At 37.6% G+C, this 25,704-nt stretch overlaps 3 protein-coding genes and 2 long non-coding RNA genes across 6 annotated transcripts; 3 read left to right on the plus strand and 2 right to left on the minus strand.

The window, feature by feature from the left end:
- The first annotated feature begins 1,689 nt into the window (after positions 1–1,689).
- On the plus strand, positions 1,690–1,945 carry LOC122665824. The gene is made up of 2 exons (XR_006333489.1): positions 1,690–1,728; positions 1,828–1,945. It is a non-coding gene; the product is annotated as an uncharacterized LOC122665824 (long non-coding RNA).
- Positions 1,845–9,042, minus strand: LOC122665801 (uncharacterized protein At2g27730, mitochondrial). Of its 2 annotated transcripts, XM_043861939.1 has the most exons (4): positions 8,957–9,042; positions 8,731–8,905; positions 2,914–2,952; positions 1,845–2,206 (listed from the first exon to the last, which is right to left on the minus strand). In XM_043861939.1, the coding sequence occupies exons 2-4, from the start codon at positions 8,830–8,832 to the stop codon at positions 1,997–1,999; spliced, it is 351 nt and encodes a 116-aa protein (XP_043717874.1). In that variant the 5' UTR covers positions 8,833–8,905; positions 8,957–9,042; the 3' UTR covers positions 1,845–1,996. The 2 variants fall into 2 exon arrangements, with proteins under 2 accessions (XP_043717874.1, XP_043717880.1); XM_043861945.1 differs by lacking the exon at positions 8,957–9,042 and having other exon boundaries at positions 8,731–8,908.
- A 253-nt stretch (positions 9,043–9,295) lies between these two features.
- Positions 9,296–12,316, plus strand: LOC122665815 (40S ribosomal protein S25-like). The gene is made up of 4 exons (XM_043861953.1): positions 9,296–9,408; positions 9,523–9,597; positions 9,765–9,899; positions 11,925–12,316. Exons 1-4 carry the CDS (start codon positions 9,406–9,408, stop codon positions 12,036–12,038), a joined length of 327 nt encoding a protein of 108 aa, XP_043717888.1. The 5' UTR covers positions 9,296–9,405; the 3' UTR covers positions 12,039–12,316.
- LOC122665830 lies at positions 11,092–25,506 on the minus strand. The gene is made up of 3 exons (XR_006333490.1): positions 25,351–25,506; positions 13,604–13,610; positions 11,092–11,103 (listed from the first exon to the last, which is right to left on the minus strand). It is a non-coding gene; the product is annotated as an uncharacterized LOC122665830 (long non-coding RNA).
- LOC122665794 (ABC transporter B family member 29, chloroplastic) lies at positions 14,674–25,411 on the plus strand. Its single transcript, XM_043861931.1, has 10 exons — positions 14,674–15,339; positions 15,742–15,828; positions 15,962–16,069; positions 16,200–16,466; positions 18,729–18,812; positions 20,583–20,799; positions 21,573–21,658; positions 23,245–23,432; positions 23,606–23,735; positions 25,077–25,411. Exons 1-10 carry the CDS (start codon positions 14,704–14,706, stop codon positions 25,227–25,229), a joined length of 1,956 nt encoding a protein of 651 aa, XP_043717866.1. The 5' UTR covers positions 14,674–14,703; the 3' UTR covers positions 25,230–25,411.
- Positions 25,507–25,704: the final 198 nt, after the last annotated feature.

Here is a 25,704-nt window from a genome sequence, read left to right on the forward strand (position 1 = left end):
ATATAGTATTATCCGAACTGAATCCGATCCGTTTACATCCCTAGGTAGAGGTATCTTTTCATATGGAGAGGAGAGAGATAGAGTCAATGGAGTACTGATGTAGGCCACACTCCCGGATAGAGATTTATTTATGTTCAAAAAAAATATTCCTAGTTGACTTTGGATTTAATCTTTTCCAATTCTCTAATGTGTGCAGTACGACAGTTTGAGGTGGAGATGTCGACACTTGATAGTTCGGACATCCAACGGTCCGAACTCATTGACTTCCATTTTTTCCTTCTTCTTGAACTTGGCACCATTGGATGTTTGAATTGTCATGTGTCAACATCTCCACCCGGAACTGCCACACAGTCCCTAGCGATATCATGGTCGCCACTTTCTTCCTCGTTCATTTACAGAGCAGCACGAAACAGAACCGACACTCTCTCTCTCTCCCTATTAATATATCTATCCTCTTCAATCAACCAATACTAATTCGTCGCACAAATAGAGCTTCTTTAACAGATTTGATTACCAATTCGTCCACAAATAGAGCTTCTTTAACAGATTTGATTCACAATCGCATCTACCTATCTATCTTAACCTGCTATCTTCATGGAGTCAAGAATTGGAACTTCAAATTATGACGTGTTTACCAAGTGGCAGATATTAGCCTGGATATTTTGTTAAGCTTGACACAACACGTCTGTAAATTTTTTAAAATGAACGTTACTGAAAAGGAGGCTAAGAATTGGTTGCCTCTCTCAGTTTAGTTGTTTATTGTGGTTGCGGGATACAACAAATCCCCCAACGAACAATGAACCATATCGTTTAAACCAACTACAAATTAAATCACACAATGTGTAGGGTACGAGTAGGATCCGATTCCTCTAAGTGGGGGTAAGGTGGTACTTTCCGCCGCACTTGTGTGTGGGGCACATGGCAGTACCGGGCAGGCAGAAGTAGAGGAGTCGAATTGGTATGAGTAACCTGAGCCTTAATTCATGTTAGTTCAGTTGGTGAGCCGTGGTGCGCTTCGTGCCCATGCTCACCAAGAGGTCTCGAGTTCGAGTCTCTTGGCTGGTATATTATCCCCTCCCCGGTTCGATCCCCTCCTTCTATCAAATATATATGTACAGCTCCCAATTACCAAAAAAAAACCTGAGCCTTAATTAATTCATGTGGAATATTAAGCATAGATATGCTAGTACCTTTACATTATGAAATCAGTAATACTTTATCAAAAAAATGAAATCAGTAATAAATAAACATAGTGATTATTAATGAAGATATCAATATTGGAGTAGTTTAAGAACAAAAATGTCATGAGCTATAAAAGGAAACACAATTTGAAATTCTCCTGATTAAGCCCACATTGTTTAACCATCAAAAGAGACATTACAGCTTTATAACAAAACCTGATTGGAAGATAGTCCTCGCAAACAAAATAAGCACAACTTTAGAAAGTCACTTGGTTGCAAAGCACAATTTGAATTAAAACCACGAAACTACCAAGTATGGTTATCATCTGTAAGGAACAAGCAAGTCTAGGTAGGTTTCAAGAATCAAGAGAGAGGGAAATAATAGAAGCCAAGCCATAAATTCCAAATGGAAAACGGTACCAGGGTATCTGGTTCTATCGTGCAGGTGCAGGTGCATGTCATGGGTGTCAACAATGCATTGCATGCATCAAACTAGTTGTCATGGCAGCCCCCATATAGCATGAAAGATCTATGGAGGCTGGCATCAGTAGAGGTAGTCCATCATCCATTGTGAACAAGGAACTAACAAGGTGTCAACATGGAAACCATCTTTCCTGATTTATGGCATAACCAAATAACCAAAAAGAAACAACATATAAGGGGAATTAAAAAAAACAAAAAAAAGTCATTAAGTTCTCAACTCTCTGATTTGTGTTCCTCAAGTAGCACGTTCAGAAAGCCTGATAAAGTAGATCCAACCTAACTCAAAAGCCTGACTGCCTTCACTTGTTCCTCCTTTGAAGCCACCTGACCTCTCAATCCTGGACTTCCTCTGGCTTCTTGGAACTTGATTTCAGATACCAGCCCAATGCACCAAGACCAGTTATGACACCTGCAAGAACTGCATAGTTTCGATTCTTGTCTGTCGATACACCACCAGATGTTGATGATGCAGGGCCACTGGGTTTAGACTCAACAGCTGACTCACCAGAGACTGTCGTCGATGTTTCTTCTGGTTTAGGGCCCTGAAAACATGTACAGAATCATGCATACATGAATTCCAGTGGTGTGAATTAACTAATAGCAACTAGGTTGCAGTCATAATGTACCAGTAATAGTCTATGCTTATCTACTTTCTCTTATCTAAAAATAACAGAACTGATAGGCAGAGAGAGAAGCCAACTAGGGACGTAGATAGGCAATAGGATTTTTTTCAAGTTGCGTACACCCTCCATTAAAAGGATTTAAAACTCAGGATCCATGATCTCTGATCCATCCTGAGAAGACTGAGTTTGGATGATCCTAGAGAAAACTCGGCAGAAACAGGGGGTAAATTGACAGGGTCAGCCGGTTTTCTTTGCGGTCGGGAGAGGCGGGGGGGATAATCAGCAGTGTTTGGTGGATCAGGCACCATGCTCCCTCAGTTGATTCAGCCAAGTTGCCCAATCCGACCCTGATAATTGATACCATGCTCCCGCATTATCCCTTGTCAGAAACCAACCCACCTTAGATTGCTGCAGCCATATGACTCAGTGACCAATCAACAACATCCAAGGAGCAAGTCTCACAGGAACATTTTAATGATAAACAAAAACTCAATAGGAACCATCTTTTCTTAAAATGTAGTCTGATTAAAATCACGACAGCTAAAAACACTTAAGATAGTCCCAAAATGGTATGTTGCTCATCAAAACAAAATGGCGGATCAATAAAAGGAGAAGCATAATCATACCTTGCGTGCAAGCTTCTCCAACTTCTCCTGTTCAGTTTTCTGGAGCACAGAAAAAGCAGGTACTTTAATCTCAGTCAAGCAATAAAAATGTCATAAAAACTTCAGAAGTAGTTAATAAACCAATATGCAAGTCCATGTACTCTGAGAAATACAAAGGTTCAGTTAATATATGGAAATGAAACCCCACTTGGAAGTCAAATCATTCACTCATGCATGAATCGGCAATTCCCACAAGGAGAACAAAAAGCTATTGGAAAATATGCTTGCTGCAGGATTAAAAAGCAACATGATAATTGCTCGAACAATACTTGCATTGCTGCAGAGGTCAAGAGTACATGGTTGGCCCATTGATAGTATATGCATGAATTTGAATTACACTGCACCAGGCGTCAGGCTTGCGTACAGAAACAAAGGAATTCCATGATCGAACTACCAGAGTGGTCTAAAAATCTGAAACCCAAGTGATTCTTTTTGGATTGAACGCTAAAAGTTCATTGTTATTATGGACCTAGCTCATTTAATATTCAATCCAGTAAAACGAAAGAATTATAGAACTCGAAAATAGTACATAGGAATATTGCAAATAGATCCATTGCAACACCCATCAAAGGGTATTATTCAAAATCAAAGAAATGACAGGCCCAGACTAATGGGTATTTCTTTTATTATCTATTCATCAGGTCCACGTAACTCTTTCATAAGTTGCAGTTGGAGAAAAAATTGTAGTTTATCACACATTTTTAATGATGTCTCATTATTTGCAACATAGTTTTAAAAACCGGAAAAACTAATGGTCAAAATGGGCATAACTGGGACCACCCACTTTTCTGGTTCAATCCAGGTGTAAAACCGCCTTGACAGGAAGGCAGAATCAAATTGGCAGTCTCTGAAAACCGGACAGTTTTTTTGTGAACTGCTCGGTTTGGTTCGCTAGTTTCCCTACTAAAAATGAAAATCAAAATGTACACAGATTTGAACCCACAGTCTGTCCCAAATTAAAGCAGCAACTAACCATTGTGCCAAGGATTGAAGTTGCTACTTTAAGTTTCCCTGTACTTTATTTATTTTTTCTTTTCGATATTTTCAATTTTGTATTTTTTACCAAATTGACCGGCCAAACCCGGTCAAAACCAGAACTGGCTCCTTTTTCATTTAATGCCCAGTTCGGTTTTAAAAATATGATTTGCGCTGCTCCCCTTGCACAGTGGGACAGATTCTGATACACTAAAATGGAAGAAGACGTGAAATGTAAACACTCACGTTTGGTTAAAGATACTCAGACTGCACAGATACATAAGATGTCTTAACATTGATACTAAAAATTGGAAATTTACTGTACTCATTTATAAGGGAAATTCTGTGCCCAGTGAAATTTTGAACAATTAATTTATTTAATCAAGAATATTCTACTAAATTCATATAAACATGATTATTTTCCTTGTATGCAGAACTAAATATAGAAAACTATATGGAAAACATGCAACAACCAGGTTAAATAGAGGAAATCAAACAAAGAAACACATTGGGTGAGGACTAAATCTCCTCTGCTGCCTAAATGAAACATATAATATTATATTTCAATGAGTAGAGAAGATTACTATTTGAAGTTCATGTGTATTTGCTCTGAACAACCATGCCTAAAGAATGGTAATTGTTTTATGAACATCACTATCCTCTGTCAATCAAATGATCCACCATCTTCATCATTGTTCATTCAAGATCACCAAGACACATATACTTTACATTGGCAATACTAATAGAGTTTTAACTGTCACTGCAAAATTTTCATCTGTTCTTTTTCACTTTTGATACGGTGACAGGAATTGTGCGAGTCTTTGACATAGTAAACCCCCAAAATCCCAACATACCGGACATTCAAAAAGTAGCCCAAAAGCAGGACCTATTTTTGTTGGCAAGGGGGGTGGGGGAACAGTTTCCTTACTAAAGGCAAGGGGTATAAAGATCAGAAGCCACTGCACTGTACAGAGAAGGAAGGTTGACCACCCCATCTTATTACATAACTTCACTCACTTTTTGGGCTAAAGCATGTGCCCCTAGAAGCAAAAGTAATAACAAGAAGTCAAATTGTAAATTTTCTTAAACAAATTATGCTCCTATTTCTAATAAATATATCTCCAAAAAAATAAAAGGATTAAAGATTACAACACTTATTATGCTTTGGCTCTTTTGGGTGGGGGTAGGGTAGATGGACAAGTAGATAAAAATGAATTATTTCACATAGCAAGTGACAGGAATTTCAACGTGAATTCATGTGTTCCCATCGTCAACAATAGACTCTATCCCATTCAATCCCCCACATCCAACAGCATCGCTTCCTTTCAATGAAAACCCTGTTAGGAAAATCCTAGCCAGAATTCCAGAGATGTGTTTCTGATTCCTGAAAAAGATAAGACGACTTAAACTCTAACTTACCTGATTTATCTGTTCCTAGGGAATGTCATTTGACAACCACACCAAGCAGGGAAGCAACAGCATCAAATAAGTCAATACCACGTCCATAGTTTTCACGGCAACTAGGCGACCCAAGGCGTTGGAGGGGCGCCTAGGTGTGTAGTATATGACTATATGTAAAATAGTAATGTCAAAGTGGCAAGGCAAACCAAGGCGGTGGAGGGGTGCCTAAACATCTACATGACCAAGGCTCCCAAGTGTCACATTTTATTTCCCTTCTTTTCTAACATTATTTTGTATGCTACAATTTATACCTTATATCATCAAAAATCAACATTAAGCCACATCAAGTCATCAAAATCAACATTAAGCCACATAAAGTCATAAAAAAATCAACATTAAGTCACATCAAGTCATCAAAAATCAATATTAAACCACATCAAGTCATCAAAAATCAACATAGAACTAGAAGACAGTATAACTGAAGAAGCAAGCTATTGGAAGTTTGAAAAAATCAAAACATACATTTGGTTTATACTGTTCTTGAAATTGGTCATTGTCATGGTATACCTAGTTTCACATTTGGTTTATACTATTCTTAGAAAATATAATCTTACCTATAAGTAATTAAACTGTTCTTGATTTAGAAAAATTTCTTGTTCTCTAAGAAGTTTGACTGGTCAAATGATTTTATTTTTATATGAGACATTTTGTATTAGGTAGAGCACGAAACTAGATTTTCAACAAATCCAAGATTGCTTATATCTAATTTATATTGAAGGAGTTGTGTTCCGATCAAACCTCATTTTGTGTGCGTGGATGCTTTCAAAATTGCTCTGAACAAAAAAAAAATTTGATATCAAAACAAATGAATATTTTACCGCTCTTTTGTTTTTTAGCAATGTTTTACCATATTAAGACTTATGGATTTTTTAGATTTGAGAAAAACCACAGCATTAAAAAGTTGAAAATTTCACCTACCGCTGGAAATCCAATTTTTGTTCTTGAATTGGGGGGTTGACTTTTTATCCTTTTGGAATTTGATTTTTTAACTACTTTAATTGGGATTCAAATAGGGGGTATTATTTGCTTATTTATGAATAATATCTCAAGTAAATGAAAATATTTACTTAAACGATATTTGACATAAATAAAGGCCAAACCTGGTTTGATATCACTGCGACATTCAATAGCATTAAAGGAGACAATCACATGGATCCCAAAAAATCCGTCTGGACGCCTAGGCGACATCTTGACAACTATGCTAATCTATGCTATTACAGAACAACCTTGTCTCAAAAACAGGAAAAAAGGGGAAATACAATTTTGTAAGCCTAAGATCAGAAGGAATTACACAAACAACATAACCAACGAAACAGGGGAAAGCTTTCGGCTGAAAATCTATAGTAGCGGGGCTTATGAGCTAGTTGGGTGTGAAAAGAACCAACTGAATTGGCCCCTTTTAGCCTCTGAAAATTCACCAAAGAAACAGGGGAAAGCTTTCAGCTTGAAATCTACAGTTGTTGTGCTACCTTGCTAGTTGGAATTGAAAGGGATCAACTGAATTTGGCACTTTAGCCTCTGAACGTTCACCACTTCACCACCCACGACGGGTGCAGTAGGAGAAGAGCAGGAACCAATTGAGAGTAGCTACTAAAGACCAAGCCAACTTGCGTTGCAAGTATAGAATTTCAAGGCACTGACAACTTACACCAATTCTTACATAAAAGGTTCACACACTTTAAGGTAGAATGGCTTCCAACATGAAAAGTTGAGCAGTCTTTTCCTTTGCTTTTGTTGAAACAGACACTTTAACTTGCCACTTTACACCTCCCCATGAAAAAAAAATTATAGCTGATTTACTGCAAAACAAACAGGCCTACACTACTAAATAAGCTGCAGACTGAGACTATAAGCTTGCCCCTTAAAAACATTAGGTGGAACATATATCTCATCATATTATGATCTCCCTGATTGATGATGGTCATGAGCACAAGAAGATGCTCTTACATCAGAATATGGGTCTTCAAAATTCTGAACCACTTTGCATTTTTCTTTATATTCACTTATATTTTTCCAAAGAACTTCATGAAGAATGAGTTATTCTTCTCTTTCCACAAGGAAAGAGTTGCTTTAGCCAAGTATTATTTTCCTAGAGAACTACTCCCTTTTAAAGATAAATTAGGCTATGAAGATAGAATGGAAAATTGCTTCACCACCTCACCCTTCCCCTCGCCATTGTCAGAAAAATCTGTTCCTAGAGGTACAATTGTCATGTATGAAATACTGAAGGAATGATAAAATTAATTTATGTTAATGGCCACATCTATAAAGAACATATGACTTAGACACAAAATTCATATGCAAAGCCAATTAATACCATAACAAGCAATTGCATACATAAAAAATACCCATATACACCTAAGTACATCAACTTTTTGCGTGAGGCAATTAATACTAATATCTCTTCCTTCTTCTTTTTTCCTTTTCTGATAAATAACGTTTATTTCTTTGTGAACCACTCAAGTAAAATTCCAAATTTGGTAGGACACAAGAAGCTGCTTCACAGTGCTACTGGTTCAAAGTGAATGTGATACTCAGTCCCAGTTGGCTATGAAAGGACAAAGACTTTACCACCAGCATCTGCTGGCTTGATAAGCACTTCATTCAGATAATATGGTTTAGAATTCAATTTACGAAGAAAAATGTTTATTCCCTATTAAGCAAAGTTTTTAAAGTTCTTTCTCCCCTGGCAAGGACAAAGCCCCACAGGCACACCACAAAAATAAAGATTCAAGATGGCACCAAAACAATCGAAATATTTCAGGATCAGAAACGTGGGTACAGAACCCTTATTCCGAAATCAAAGAATAACTGCAGAATAGAGAGTTCATCAGTTGAAGAAACAGTCATCACTATCTCTCTTCCACAACTGAAATTATTATAATATCAATAAAAAATAATCGAAATCTAAAGCTCAAAATCAGGAAATTAAACTACGAGATTAAAAAGTACAAATCCCAGTCAGACTTACGACATGCCTATCTATCAAACTTTATCGACCGCACAACGAGTTTATCAAAACCACTGCATAATCTCAGATTATTCAAATAGTCGAAGGGCAAACAACTAATAGTTCATCAGTCGAAGAGACAATCATCACTATCTCTCATCCCCAACTGAAATGATTATAAAATCAATAAAAAAATAATCGAAATCCAAAGCTCAAAAATCAGGAAATTAAACTACGAGGTTAAAAAGTAGAAACCCCAGTCAGACTTACAACATGTCTACCTATCAAACTTCATCGGCCGCACACAGAGTTTATCAAAATCACTACATAATTTCAGATTCAAATAGTCGAAAGACAAACAACTAATCGATTAGAAAATTTGAGAAATGCACCTTGATGTAAACGTTCTCTGCAGCCTTTTCCTCTTCACTGAGGATTTTGCCACCGCTCGAGAACCTTCTGGATACGTATCTTGCTGCAATTCTCGACGCCATTGAGCTTACTATGAAAGTTGATCTAGGGTTCGTAGATTACTTCCTCAGCAAAATCAAACCAAGACAGGAGTAAGAAATCGCGAATTTTCTGAAATTTTTAATGTCCTGATGCCACGAACCAGAGCAGAGATCGTTTTATACCGCCATGGATACTTTGCTCTTATAAAATATCGATATTACCCTTCTCCAATGTCAACCATCCACCTGAAGATTTGAATCGGCCAAAACCCCGCCGTGGAATTATGAAGAATGAAGTAGTGGCGTTTACATTAACAACCAAACTAGCTAGAACCAGTTGCGGTTCACAGGTCGACACGACTTAGGCCCAGATCTTTTGTCTTGTGCTCCAGGCTACTGAGACGGGTCTGGCCCAAGACCCGGTAAGGTAAGTGCATTGTCATCCACGGCGCAAGTTAAGGTCTAAGACCACAAACCCTAACACTCGAAACACTTTTTCTCTTCGATCCCATAAATCTGAAAATATCCTTCTCCGGTGGCTAAACGCTGTTGTGGTAAGTTGAGGTTCAGACTTCAGAGAAGCTATCACCCAGCCCTTGAAATCTCCTGAGGAAAATGGTAATCTATCTGCAAGATCAGAACTTTCACTCTCTTGCAACCTCTGTTGTTTCATTTTTTTCTCCATCGTTTTATTTGTTCTGCCGCATCTGTTTACACTCTTCCTTGCCACAGGCACCGAAAAAGGAGAAGGCTCCCCCTCCATCATCGAAGCCTGCCAAATCTGGCGGAGGGAAACAGAAGAAGAAGGTAAGGGATGGGGTTTGGATTACTGGTTAGATTCAGATATCTGATATGAGCTTTAGCTTCTCAAGTGGATCTCGGTCGAACGTGTTTTTATTTATATTAGCAAAGTAAGTGAGTGCTTGCTTTGAAAAGTTAGAATTGATGTTATATCTGTGTTGCTTGATTTTCAGAAATGGAGCAAAGGAAAGCAAAAGGAGAAGGTGAACAACATGGTCTTGTTCGATCAGGCGAGCTACGATAAACTTCTTTCAGAAGTGCCCAAGTACAAGCTGATTACCCCGTCAATCCTTTCCGACCGATTGAGGGTATGATATGAATCTTCGCATATATTTGGTTGTATTTTTGTCAACTGTTGTTCATGGTTTTTTTCAGCAAATGTGATATTCGTCTGCATTGAGCTTTACATGTTTACCAAAAGTGTAGGCTGTATACTCACTGGCTATTGTAAGTAACGTAAGAGTTAAATTTGTTGCGCGGGTCATCGAATATTGATTGCCTTTGTTGAGATTATCGGCCATAGAGATTTGGCTTCTGTTAGTGAAAATTTATCATCACTGCCTTTGCATATATAAGATCTCTTATCCTTTTAGTGTCTTTTATCCTTACTGGTTTAAAATTGTCAAGATCTAGGGAGGAAAAACTATGGTTAGCTACACAAATTGGGTAGAAAGGAGACTATCCATTTGAGAAATAAAAATACAGGGCCTTGTTTTTCTTCTGGTATTGCTGCATAGAGAGTTGTGAAATGTCCCAGCTGCAAAGAGATTGATCATCACTGAGGTTTTACAGTATTCTAATTGTGTACTCTTGGGCATAGGCTGGCTACCTTTAAAGTTGAAAACAGAAGAGTTTGATATTTAGAAGCATCCATCATCTGTATCATGAACTGCTATTGTCATTATTCATTCCTGTCTGTCTTGCTTGAATTCTTTGTTTTTACTTCTTATTTCTCTTCTGTTACATTTTTTTAATTATGCTTCTATTTAGATATCCAAGTTACACGTAATGCTTTGCCAAGAATTTGGTTGTGTCACTAATCTTATTTCTGTTCATGGTTGTGAATAAGTTCTGCACGCTGTGGGCTGTGCAGATCTTGTAAATATGGTCTGCACACTGTGGGCTGTGCAGGATCTTGTAAATATGGTCTGCACGCTGTGGGCTGTGCAGATCTTGTAAATAAGGTCTGCAGGCTGTGGGCTGTGCAGATCTCATAAATATGGTCCATCTCTCTTAAGTCATTTTATTGGGCTTGGGCTGGGCCTTAGGCTCAAGCATATCCATCTAGCAAGACTTGACCCTGAAGGGCTTGAGCTGGGGCTGAAGCATATCTATCTAGCAAGACGTGACCCTGAACGGCTGATTGTTTACTTTCTCAGCTTCTTGTATAGTCTCAGCAATAACCATACTGTTTTATTTTGGGGGTTGGGTTGTGTCCCTTAATGTGTATTGAAATCCATTCCCCCCAACCCCCCCTTTTTTATTTTGGGTTGGGTTGTGCTATTTGTCTCTCTATAACAGATCATTTTTTCAGTTTTAGTTGTGTAAGTTTGGGTTTTGCTAGCTTGAATCCTTTGTGGGACCCAACTTTTGTGACCTCTCACAGAAGTATACAGGCTCCTCGGAAAACTTCATCCATGTGTAGTCCTTATATTCTAAGATGAGTTATTTTGTTTGGAGTTCATGGAAATTGCATACCACTGAAGGTTCACAGTATCATTTTTCTAAGTTCTGTGATATTGTATTTCCCCATTTGCCAGCAATTGGAAACGGTTGGCCTGATCAACTTAGGTCAGGCCTAAAAATAAAATTGATATGCTTTCTTTCCTTATTCCTAGGGCAGGTTCTCGAATGCATTTCATTATGGTCACGGGCATAACTATGCCTTGTCTTTTCTGGAATTTAGAAGATAGCAAGTATGTGAAAAAAGGAAAGAAGTGATCCACCAAGTGTGATGCTCACACACATTCACATGACAGGGTTTTGCCCCATCCCCCATCCCCCATCCCCCATCCCCCATCCCTCCCTATGAATTGTTTTTTCCTTCTTTCTATGGCACTTGCTGTACTAAGATTGTTTGGTTGATCTGTTTCTGAAATTAACTTGCTTTTCTTCTTATCATTTTATGGTTATTGAAGATCATGATGGCATCATTTTGTAATACTAAAGACTATATTATTCTATGCAGTGGAAAGCAACTAAGGCACCATAGTACATGTTTATAATACAATATTACAATATTACAATATTACTATATGCAGTGGAAAGCAACTAAAATCATCGTAGCACATGATTGATTGGTTAAAATGTTTCTTCCCCTTGTTTTTATTCAGATCAATGGATCATTGGCACGCAGAGCTATCAAGGATTTGATGGCACGAGGTTCTATCAGGATGATCTCTTCGCACTCTAGCCAGCAGATTTACACAAGAGCCACAAACACCTAAAGGCTCATTGGTCTCTAGTACCCACCCAACAGATGGATGGATAAGCTACTGTTTTGTTCCATTGGGGGTCTGCTCCTCATTATCGTCACCGATTACATTATCTTAGTTTTTCTTTCCAGTCATTTCAGGTACTCTTTTACTATTGAATCATTTCATAAATTTTGTTGGTAGTGCCCACTCTAAGATGGTTTTGATGTAATGATTTTCCCCCCTCTTGACCTACAAAAAAACTAAGATTCTAAGTAGTTTTTTGCATGGCAGATTAGTTCGTACCTAAATTTTGTGTTCATGGCCATGTTACTATCTAGCCAAAGTACCTTGCAAGTGTCAGCCCAAGTGTATCTTCCAATGTGGAGAAGATATAAGGTTTGAGGAATGAAGGCTGGCAGAAAAGTCAACATTGGCTGTTTTATCAACAAATGGAAAAATACATGGGTAAAATGATCAGTCATTTGGTCTACTACCAGTGGTGAAGAGATTCTATATGGGAATGTTTTCCTTCATTTTGTATGGTCGATTTAATAAAAGGGTAAAAGACGGCTGCTTGGTTGCGGTTTCTTGGTTGCTTGGTTGCTTGGTTGGTTGGCTCTTGCCGCCAGGCATGCCTACACATAGCACCTGAAATTACTGCCTTAATACCCGTGAAGTAAAAAAATCCCATCCATGGGCATGCTTTAATTGGCCCTCATGCTTGTCAGGTGGCAGGCACCTTATCAGTCGGCAATCTCTTGCAAGAGAGAGAGACCAAAGATTACCAGTTTGAATGAACTCGACTAAAATGATTGATTGGTTGACGGATTTGGAATCGCAGCCATGGTCTGGAAGCTTTTAATTTTCCTCAAAATATTCAAGCGTGTTTAAACAATTTTACTTAGGTTTGGGAAAGAAAGCATGGCTTTAAGTAGGAAAAAATAGTTAACATAAAAAGAGAGTGGAAGTAGACCCAATCTAGTGCTTAAAGTGGATTAAAGTGGGTTCTATTAAGCATATAACATCTTGGTTTTTGGTTCTCTCTCTTTATAATCAGGTTGATGGGGTTGAGTTCTTAAACGTTAATGAAGAGAAAATCTAATGTCAAGAGTGAAACCGTTAGGAAAGGTCTACTTGAGAAGAGTGGAGCTCTTTAGAAAGTGTTATTTAATCTGTCGTTACGGTTCCATATTAATCATATGGGATGGTACACATTGTGGTATCAATGTATCATATAGCCCACGGTCTTGTGGTGCTACTTTGCTCTCTTTGTCTCTAACCCGTAAGAGGGGAACAAACAGTTGTTTTTCTTGAGCAGTTACTGGTGGTAGAGGGGGGGGGGATTGATCTTCACTAACTCTAGGCCTTTGTGGCAAAGCCGGATGTAGTTTTTGTGGCGACAAGATCTTTTACCAATGGTTATAGAAAACTTTCTTAAAATCATTATTATACCTCTTTAGAAGCCAATTTCACCTACCTTCTCTTAATTTTACTTGCAACTTGAGGAGGGGAAAAAACTTTGAAGCATTATAAACCATTGAACACATGTCAAAATTCGAAGAACGCTTGAATCAAATATCCTCTCGTGTATTAACAGTTATCCTCTTGGTTCATATGCCATGGTTTTAGGAATCGGTTGGGGATTAGAGGTGTCACCCAATCCATATCAGTATCGAGAGTCCTTGATCTCGATTCTTGGTGGATAGATATTGACAAAGGATAAGAAGCTTAAAAAAAATTCTTTTAATGACAAACAAGGGTAATACTGTATGGGCGATTCAGATCAATATTGGTCGAGATTGATTCTATACCCCTGTTCAATTCCTAAAATAACGTATGCACCATATTTGGGATTGGGACCCTCTCCAATGAGGCATCCAACAGCTAGGCTAGTTGGCACACATCCGGGTGCGCGCCTAGGCATTGGATGCTCATTGGCCGGTCTCTTCATTGGAAAGGATCCGGATCCGAATATTTGTAGTTCTAATTTTTTATATTTTTAGGGGAGAGTTTCGTGACAACATGCCCAACTCTAGTGTAGAACCAATGGAGCATGTATGGAAGCATTAACAAGGGCAAAATTTTTCTCTTTCATGGGGATGGGGGCAATGAAAGGCAACGTCATCCCTGTGTCAGGCAAAATACCGCAAAATGATTATCTAATCCCATGAAAAGCAAAAATCTCATTCCTAATGATGCTTCTGCGTTTGTTCCCATTAGTCCCGTGCTAGTGCAGAACCCTCTCCCATATTATTTTTTTCACATGTCAACAATTCGGTTTCAGCCGAAATCAAACACTTGAACAAGAGACGTTGGGCCTTTTTGAGCTGCCAAGTGGTAGATGATTGGACCATGCACGAAGCCGGCCACATCGGTGGTGCACGTAGAAACTGTCACAAATTGGAAAAATTATTGTCTCCATTTATCTGCCCCTTCATTTTCATCTAATAGAGGACAGTGGACCCCATCCGAGCAGTGTGCTCAGGCAGAGAGTGGGGTGGTCATTTCTGCCCCTATGAGATGAAATAGAGGAAATAAAGTGACAGATAAATGGAGACGATAAAGATCCCCACAAATTGCTTTTAAAAAAAATCCAATTGCAATGAGCAACCTGGTTCGTAAACAAAGGAGAAAATCTTCCTCCAACAAAGACTGATGAAAACGAGAAAAGGTCGGTGAAGTCTCTTGTAGAAAAATGGCGGTTATAAGAGTAGCATCTCCAACTTCGAATATCTCTTTCGTTTCCCACAAATTCAATTTCACAGTAGAGCCCATAGGCTTCAATCTTCAAACGAAATTATTCTTGAAAACATCTTTGAAGACTTGTAGTTCCATCACTTCGCATTCCTTTTCGCCCTTCACCCCTTTGAATTCACTCAAGCGTAAAGAGAAGCCTCGACGTGATACTTCGCGTGTATTTCTACCGTCCTTGGATCCCATAAAACCATATATTCAGTCGGAATGGAGATCAATTCTCATGGGATGGACTTGCAGCTTCGTTTCCGTCTTTTGTCTTTCGAAGATTGTTCCCAAGGTCGGAAAATTATCTGCTGTTGTGAGCAATATTGATGCGGATCGACTAATAGAGGAGGGCTTGGTGTTTGGGGTCTTGGTTTTGGTTCGGGTGGTAGCTAATTACTGGCAGCAAGCTCTCTTGTGGGATGCAGCGTTGAATTCGGTGTATAAGATAAGAGTTTATGTTTTTAAGAGGATTCTCCAGAGAAATTTGGGCTTTTTCGAAGGTGGTGGTGGGGTTTCGGCCGGTGATACTGCGTATAGGATCACTGCGGAGGCTTCGGACGTTTCTGACACACTGTATGCTCTCCTGAATGTAAGTAATGCTCGTTATTGGCCGGAACATTTTATTGTCTTTTCGTTCCCTCACACCCTAGTTTCAGTGAGAAGCTCTCTGTTTATTTATGATTGATTTGTGTATGCAATTCTGTCACTGAGTTACAAAAATTGGTGGGCTTCTGCATTTTTGGTGTTGTGGACAAGCTTAATATATGTAGCAACTAGCAATTCAATTTTGAAGTTGCAGACTACCATAATTTTTGGAGAAAGGGGTCCCAGTCCATGACTTCCTCATACTTTTGAAGTTATGCTTATGAGTTCATTTCCTATCTAATATTAAGTGTGCTCTCATTCCAGAAAAATATCTCCTTTCCTGTATCACTTCCTCGTATTTTTAGCTTATTTTTGGTTTTGATACATAATATTTATCTGAATGTAGACTGTCATACCCAGTATTCTGCAATTATCAGCGATGGCAACCCAAATGTTGGTCATCAGCCCTGTTCTTTCATTAATTTCAGTCTTGGTGAGATTAATGTACTTTTTTAAAACTCCGTTTTGACTGTTATCTTTTATTTAAGTACTATTCTTTCCTATATTTGATCAAAGACCAATGCATTCTTAAGAAGGGAAATAAAATGTACCTGGTGGATTTGTAGGTCATTCCATCTATGTCTCTTCTTATTGCATATCTTGGTGAAAAGCTTCGTAAGATATCTAAAAAAGCAAATCTTACTGTAGCTGCTCTCTCTGCCTACCTGAATGAGGTACTGTTTTCCCTAAACTTGAGAAACCTTGTCCCATTTCTTATAATACATCCCCAGCCCATAAATTTTTTAAGTGTCCTCTTTGTTTCACATAAGATTCTTTTACACATTCTTCCGTGTAATATATCAGGTTCTCCCCTCAATTCTTTTTGTTAAGGCAAACAATGCAGAACTCTGTGAAGGTACACGGTTTCAAAGGCTTGCTCATGCTGACCTATTTGAACGTTTGAAAAAGAAGAAAATGAAGGCACTTATTCCTCAAATTGTGCAAGTTATATATGTTGGAGCATTACTGATATTTTGTGGTGGTTCTATAATGGTTTCAAGGAGTTCCTTTGATGGTTCTGGCCTGATTTCGTTTGTAACATCATTGATTCTGTTGATTGAGCCTATCCAGGTAATGCTACAATATCTAGCTTTGATAGGGATTTCCAACACACACCTCCCCCAACCCCCCCCCCCCCCCCAAAAAAAAAAAAAAAGGAGGAGAGAGGAGAGAAATCCTCTATTCTTTTAAGCAACAAATAAAAGAAAGCATTGAAAAGATTATAACAATTTAAATGATCATCATACTTTAATGAGTCTTGTTATGAGCTAGGCTTATATTAAATATCATGGTGATATGTTGATAAAAGTTCGTTTACGAACTTGATGTGTTGACATACGCTTGAATTTAGTTGAAGTGTAACAATATCTGTCTTCATTGGTGATAACTATGGCTAAACAAAGACAGTATAAAATAACTTAGGTGCAGAAATTCACATAAATTGTCTTGATCTCTTTGATAACATCTGTAGAATTCTTTATATGTTACAAAACAATTTGAAATTAAACTTTTGAGTTTGCAAAGTCTGACACCCACACCCAAATCCATGTAAAAGTAGTTCAGAATTGTGTCAATGTCAATGGCCGAACACAAACAAACAAATCTTCCACTGACCAAAAGAGATTACAATGACTACTGAACCCCAAACACTCAATGACAAGAAGGACCTCTCCTGAAGAGCAATTCACTTTGTAAACCCCAAGAGAAAAGCCTTGATTGCACTCAACAAATCCAGTACACTGTATGGATCTGTTGGGGCAGAAAACCACCTGGCACTAGGCCTATTTATATGTTTACAAGACCCCCAGGCCCAGAGTACAGATTGCTTCATTCACATGAAAATCCAATTTAATTTTATACTTAGATTAGGAGAATGAAACCCTCTACATTCCGAATTACCATATCCCGTAGGCCTAGACCAAGAGCTGTACAGTTATTCTAGCGCTGTATGGAATTTACAAACGTGTAGACTTAATTCAATATTAAATTCATCTTGACATTAAATTGTAGTTGTTTCAAGTTATTTCCTCCAAATTCATGGTTCCTTCTTTGTGGAGATTTTCCAGACCAGCAAGTTAAAGCTATTCTTTTGTATGTCCTAATAGACCAGCAATAAAAAAAATTCAGTGTAAGGTACCATGGCTGCTGTTCATCAACATGTGAATTACCCTGTCATTGCACAAGGAAACACCATGGCCGGGTGACCCAAAAAAAATTACTTCTGCCTTCGTCTGTCAATGTATGACAAAATTATGATATAATTAGGAGAATGACGTAATTTTTTACTGGTTGAAAAATATGGTGCAAAAGTGGGAGCCCGACAAAAAATAATGACCTAATCCATTTTATGCACTCTTGAAATAAAAGACCAAGTCCCCAACTTTTGTATGGAAGGGGCTTGCCCTATTACCTATACTGTCCATTTTTCCTCTTTCCTCTTCTTCAAGTTTCCTTCAACTAGCATCACCTTCCCCAGCCCAAACCCGATCCCTTTTAATAGGGATCCTCTTCCTAACTGAGCAACTCCAACTGGTCAGCCACAGCACAAGGGTAAGAAAGCTTATAATTGGGCCAGAAAAAATTCAATTTTATCATCTTTGTACAGCATGATACACTTGCAGCAAGTTGGCATCCAACCGAATGTTACTTATCAGAGCCTAGGATGTCATGTCAGGCTTGTCTTCCCTAGCCAGTGACATTTTGATAATTATCAGAAAAAGTAGAAAGGAAAAGAAAATGTAGAACCTGTTGTTCAAAGCCTTCTGATGGGCATTTCAGTCTGCAAGACAATCTGGTGTAATCAAATGGGCTTTGACTTAAAGCATGTACATGTGAACTGAAAAATTAATTATACCACTAATTACACTCTGGATTTGTAGTTCGTGGTGGCTTTTTTAAGCATGTCATTAGAATGTTTGATTTTGTTGTCGTCTAGAAAGGAAGCATGAAGCCTATCTTTATCTGTTTCGGTTAGCCATTTGAAAATATCCTTTCCAAAAGGAATTACTTAATTAATGTCCAAGTCTATTTTGATTAGATGTTTTGCAACATGTCTGGATGCACGGTAAAATTATAAAAATGTTGTCAAAGCGTTTGCTGATCATATTTCTAAATCAATCACATTAATTGTAACCAGTAGATGCTATTGTAGGTTCTATATGGTGCTGAGGTTTACTTTTCAACACTAATTTTTAATTGTATGTATCTTGTGTAATTTAGAAGCGATTTTATTCTTCATAATCAGGTAGCTGCTGCTTAATGACTATCATTATTTTGTTATTATGATTCAGGACCCGTCTTAGTTCGTCAATCTGAATTTGAAGAATTATGCAGGACATTGGAAAAGCATACAATGAGTTGAAACAGGGAGAGCCAGCTATAGAACGCTTATTTGATTTGACCAGATTCAACGCTGAGGTATCTATGTTTCTTAGAAATTCAGTTATTAATTGTTGGCAATGTTTGACAAAGAAAAAAATAAAATTGGTTTGCAATGTTTGAAATTTTCCTTACCCCTAATGCAGCCCCAATCCAAAAATTGGTCCTATTTTAATATCTATGGGGTGTGGACTTTTAATTCTTGGGGTTCTATTTGTAATGGACAGAAATTATAAGGCCCAAAGGTGGGGGGTCTAAAGAGGTGTGTGAAATTGATATTTAATTAGTAGGCTTAACTGCTTAAGGTGACCACTTGTAATTGGCTTTAGTTTAGTCAGTAAAGAATCCTATTTTGATTAGTTGCCCAAGTTATTCTAAAAGGCTTAGCCTTCAAAAATTATAATTAGTTAAGTATTTTAGAGTCCTTGTTAGTTAGGTTAGTCTAGCTACCTAAGAGTTTTAGATTTAGGAGGCTTTTTTTTTTTCTTTCATAAATATGTAACCACCCCCCATAATAATGGTTAATAGAGTAGAATACAGAATTTTAATTTGAATCGTATAACAAAAAAGGCTTCCTCTTTTCACTCTCTTCTCCCTCTACCTTTTCTTCAGTTACTGTTGTTCATGGGTACTGTTCACAGTCCCATAACAGCCCCTATCTCTTCTCACTTTCCCTAATACAGGCTACTGAAACCAGAGAATCAGTAAGCCTTTTTCAACCCTGTTATATCAGGAAAAATAGTTCAGATCTGGGCCTGTGGAGCAGCTGATATGATATTTGATTCCAAATCTGGAATCTAGGTTGGCTGGCTGCATCATCCCCTCGGTTAAGCAACCAAGATTTTGTTAATATAACAAGATAATGTACAAAAGAGAAAAGAAGAGGGTTTGCAAACTAGAAGATATAAACCCTGAATGCATTCCATGTTTTTCCTGTATTTTCCAGTTTAGTTATACTTTCCATGCTTCTTGAAATGTGGATGTCAATTTCAAGCATATTTTCAGTCAACTTCGAGATGCTATGTTTCGTACCTAATGCACATCTATGACTGGTGGGCCATATGTTACTTTTTAAGAAAAAGTAGAAATGTTATTGGGTCATGTGATCTCATTAAAAGGTTTTTGCTTCTTTATACATGTGAGCATCATCAACTCCACATCCTACCAAGAAGCGCAAAACTGACAAAGGGATGAAGAAGTGTCGGTACCTTATGTGAGCATCATGGGTACTTTTGGAGTTTTAGTTGTTTGGAGGTTGGTCTTAGCCATGCGGATGGAGTAGTTCATAGTTTTAGGTGTTAGTTTTTGCAGGAAACCAAATAAATCCTTAACAAAGGGGACATCTAGTAGTACCATGGTGATTTTGAGAAATTTAGGATAGAAGAATTGGCAGATTTCATTTTATCGGCCTATAGTTGCAACAATTGCGCTTTTCGTGACCACTTGTAGTTGTATGCCCTTTTTTGTATATTACTCTTTAGGATTCAGCATAAAATATAATTAATTATTCTTCAATTTGGTTTCTGTAAAGTCTTCAAGGATATTTTTGTGTGGCAGAGATCGGATCTATTACAGTGGAATGCTTCAAAGCCTACAATCATGATTTAGGTTCTGATATTATTCTAGCCTTATATTTCTAAGTATTCTGATGGCCAAAATTTTATGAGAGAAAGAAAGGGAATATCGCATTTACTGTGTGGCATATGTTCTCATTTGACACTTCAAGAGAAGTCTCACTTTCATTTGCTGTTATTCATCCTGTGAAGCTTGATTTACATTGATTGCTTCCCATCTCATTCTTGGGTACAGGTAATTGAGAAACCGGATGCAGTAGGTTTAGCCTCTGTTAGAGGAGATGTGAAATTTTCTAATATTTCATTCAAGTATGGAGACAATATGCCTCTTATCTTAAATGGATTAAATCTCCATATCAACCCTGGAGAAACGGTTGCTATTGTTGGTCCTTCTGGAGGAGGAAAGACTACCCTGTCAAAACTTCTTCTTCGCCTTTATGATCCTCTATGCGGTAAGCCATGAACTTTATCTATTAGATAACAACTTTCTGTCAACTTTTCTCCTGATTACCATTCAACTTGTGGTCCCATATCTCATAAGCGGTCTTCTTTAGCTATTAGCTTACAACCGTACAATTCTCCAAGGAGGGTCCCCTCAAATCCAAATCTGTTGTTTGGATCAGATTTCAAGGCCTAATAAGCCAAGGATTTCAAATCCCTTTTGTAATGTGTAAATCAAATGCTCACCCTTGACGGATATTAAATATAAGCTTGAGCACAAAAAACTAAAATTCCCTTAATATGACAATTCTGGGGAGGGTTAAAGTGGGATCTGATTATCTGTTTGTTCACATACTGAACATATTGATATGGTCCATTGGCCTAGATGCCCCTGGGGTATTGATTGTAAGATGGATATCAATTTTGTTGTGATTGATCATGTTGTTTCAGTTGTCCCAGAACGGTTACAATGTAAGGGACACATCACTGCGGTCCACGAATCCTTTAAATTACCAAAATGCCCTGGGACATTGACGGTGCAATGGATGTCAACATAGGATATTGATCCTATAAATATGTCCACAATGCCTTCGACCTATGGTCGTTACTGTTGAGAGACATGACACCATGAACATACCTTTTAATGTATGTTAATCAAATTCCATTTCAAATATAACAATGATGATGCATCCAAGAAAAAGGTAGATTTGAAATTCACAGCTCAAATCAAAATGTGAGTTTCAAAGCAGCTTAAAGTTTTATCCTTTTTCTTTGTTGTTTGCAGGGAGCATACTAATTGATAACCTCGACATCCAGGACATTCAGTTGGAAAATCTTAGGCAGAATGTTGGGCTAGTTTCTCAAGATATAGTGAGTCGTATTTGTTTAATCCTCTTTTGTACTTCTTCATTTATTTCTGAAGTATTTTATTTTATTTTGTTCTTGGACACAAATCTATAGAGTGGCAATTCTGCATGTTTCAGACAATGATCAGGTAATTACCTATTGGTTGGATTTTAGTTACTTTTCAAATTAGAATTATTTGGTTATCCCTCTGGACTATTTTTTATTGGTCTGTTGGAAATACCAAATTATTGCACCGTTTGGTAGAGAACCAGTTATAAATTCTTTTAGTGGCTTTGAATTCAGGGATTGTTTTCCTTATGAGGTTACTAAATGATCAATATAGTGTTAGGAGGGGCAAGAACCTTTGGGGAGTTGTTCTTTCGGCATTTTGATTGGTGACATGGAAATAATGCCTTCCTGGGATATTCCAAAAATAGGTTATAAATCAAACTTAGATATATTATGAATATGACTAAAACTTAATATTGATACATGTTGACATGAGTGACAATGTTGGCAATATTTACCAATATTTCTTCTCATAACAACAGGTACCTATTTTGGCAGATGTGATGTTATTTTAATATTAAGCATTTATCACATTTTGGGGACCCAAAAGTATTTTTAATCTGACATGCGTTTATGTCTTAATTTTAAAACCATGATTAGAAGAAACTGATTATTGAGTATTATAAGATCTACATACCTTTCTCATAAAAATTGACAATTTATTCCCTTCCATAAGCTTCTTTGACTAATTTTTTGTAGATAAGCTCATGAGTTACTTCATCTATATCTTCTGATTCTTTTCTTTTATGCAGCTCTGTCCAATGGTGATTAATTTGTCATTTTTTATAATATTTTCTTAACTATATTCAACTTCAACTGCTCATTTATAATATGAATTGGATTTTGTGGCTCTCCCTAGTAATTAATTGTTCGTATGCCTGATAATACAGTACCAAGATCCACATCTTGTAGCACATTTTGACCATCTTGGTAAGGGCTTATTTGGGCCTTGAATTGGCTTCATAGGGGCTTGTACTGTGGAATTGTAAATGTGCCTTCTGTTTTGGAGAATAAAACTGGTGAATTATCAGGGGTGAGGTAGTTGGCTGGCAGGATGGGTTAGTTGGCTTCCTTTTCCCATTATATGGTGGAGATCGAGTATTGCACCTAAAATACGATTGTGAGATCTTGTTCATGCTTAATTGGATAAATATTCATCTCTCTTTGTTAAGGTATGGTGACATTTGTTACAATGTTGAATATTTGGTTAAAACAAGAAGAGAGTGGGGGTTGGAAGGAAAAGAAATCTTCAGATTTAAAACTTGAAACTGTTTAAAAAATATGTCGGAGTCTGACAGAGTTCTAGATAATATTTGGTACCCGAAAATGTTTTTTTCTCTTTCACGAAAGATAAAAGGAAAAAGATTGGGTCATAAGAGAATGTCATTTTTGGAGTTCCTATCAGCAACTTGCTGGTTTGTGTAGGGAGTATACAATGGGCTAAATCTATAAAGTTCATTGATGTTTTTTTTTTCTTTTTCCTGAAGCTTATTGACTTCAATTTACTAACCACTTTTGGGGTTGCCTCTATAATATGTCAGACCCTTTTTTCGGGAACAGTTGCAGAAAATATTGGGTACAGGGATTTGATGAGGCAAATTGACATGGAGAGGGTTGAGCATGCTGCAATGGCTGCAAATGCTGATGAGTTCATTAATACTCTTTCAGAAGGATATGAAACCAATGTTGGTCCAAGGGGCTCAATTTTAAGTGGCGGCCAGAAGCAGAGGTGAACCTATATTCTAGTATTGAAACTACACTTCTACAGTGACTGGACCTAGTCGTGTACCTGAGCACCCATACTTCCATATCAGGGATCTAAAAGGGTGATTCAATTTAGTTGAACAATTTATCTGGTTAGTGTTGCTCTCCTTACATGGGATTGTGTTTTTATAAATGCAGAATAGCTATTGCAAGGACACTCTATCAAAATCCATCCATACTGATTTTGGATGAAGCAACTTCGGCTTTAGATAGCGGGTCTGAGATATTGGTGAGAAAAGCTGTGGAACGTTTGATGGGAAATCATACTGTAAGGACTGCAAACCATACTGCTTCTCTGTGTAGAAATTTTTGCTGTGGTGTTGTTTTGACTCTTAAATATGTACTATTTTGGCATATCAGATCTGAAATTATTAAGTTCGACGTCTTCAAATTTTTAATATTTCCTAGTTGAAAATAAAACCTCACGAGATTTGGTGTCAGTTTTCTTAATCTTATACTATCCATCTTATTAGTGGCTATTGTAAACTACATACTTGATGCCAGTGTAAAATATTTTAATTGTATACCACCATGGACATCCTGAATAATTCAACGGTAAAAATTGATTTAACATGATGTTGGACAGATTTTAAAGTTGGAGTACTGAACAATGAGTACTTCAAGTTAAATAAGTCATCCTTAGAATTTTAGAAAATATTTTTTCCTGTGGTGAAAATTCCCGAATAAGACAATTCAATATACAGATATTTGGCCCTAAGTATTGAGAGGGGAGAGGAGTAGGTGCACTGGTTCCATGACCTATTCTCAAGATGCTTCCTCGTAATCTCACAATCAGACCCCATGTAAAGTCATGCTCATCTCATTGCATGGTTTCCGATGGCTCGACAGCCTTCCTCATGCTTTAATTCTATGTCTCCATCCAGATGGAATGTTCAAAATATCTTTGGTAACAAGAACCAGACAGATTGTGCTAGCAATACCTCATCATTGCTCTTGACTTGATGTATTGATGGTACATATTTCCTGCTTCATTTAGTTCCATATTAGTAGGATGACTCAAATCTGTCATCCAGTCTCATTATAGGTCTCATGCATGACCATTTCTAAAATACAGGAACTCTTAGGTGGTGTGTTTTGTGTATCTCATTCTTCTACATGTGCCCCACAATTGTGCTGTTGGACTATGCTACCTGACTGGGTGTTAGAACCCCCAAGTGGGTGCCGTTGGACTATGTTACAAGATGTTTGGAATTGGCTTATACCCCCCGCAACATAAAAAAATAAAAAGAAAGACTTGGACTGTACAACTCATTTTTATGTATTTGAATTCTTTAAAGCTATTGTTATGACTTCTTTGTAAGCGTCATCAAAGAGAGAAATTACTTCTATTTATGTGTGTTACCCTCTTTCTTCTTCTTCATTTCTGTGTCCTCTCTCCCATCCCCTCTTCCTCTCCTCTTTTCTTTTGGGCACAGCTAGACATGGAGGCCAGGCTGTCTTTGTGTTCAAGTCCATGTCCACAGTTATTGTGATGTTGAACATGGACATGGCACTTACTCTGAAGCTTTAATGCAACATAGTTGTTGGATTTCCTCTAATTGGTCCAAAGGAGTGTCAGAAACATTCATTCTAATATTTCATTGTGCAGGTGTTGGTGATTGCCCATAGACTGGAAACAGTTTTAATGGCCAATCGAATATTCCTATTGGACAAGGGGAAGCTGGAGGAGGTAAGTCGCTCATTTCTCCTAAGTAAGGACAATCACTGTGGATCACTGGTGTCAAACGGGCTCGTGATATGATTGTTGAAGAAAAAACAACCATGGAACTGTCATGAGAATCAATTGTAAAGCTACTTCCCATTCTCTTTCATGGATTTTCTATTTAAAATTTACTTCTGCTTATCAAATTTGTCAATGCGACATATTATCTGTTCTGACCAAGTATCACCGCTATTGTTTTGTTAAATTTGGTTACCTAAACAGAGCTGTTATTATAGTTCTGGAACCCTCCTTTCTGGTTCTTATTTTGTTACAGTTTACAGATAGTAGTCAATGACAAACCATGAAACATGAATATATCAAAAACATTCTTCTGTTTCATTTTTTTTTTTTTTTGGTCCTTGTGGACAACAAGAAAAATTATCTAAAAGAAAGAGATCATCAAGGGAGCTGACTGCTGCCTCCATTGAAATGAGAGATTCATAGTGGGAGAGCATAGCTTAACAATATAGGCAGCATACTGGCCACCAATTGTGAGTACTGAGGCATGCTTACC

Source organism: Telopea speciosissima, chromosome 1 (assembly GCF_018873765.1).
Source record: "Telopea speciosissima isolate NSW1024214 ecotype Mountain lineage chromosome 1, Tspe_v1, whole genome shotgun sequence".
NCBI classification, from domain to species: Eukaryota; Viridiplantae; Streptophyta; class Magnoliopsida; order Proteales; family Proteaceae; genus Telopea; species Telopea speciosissima.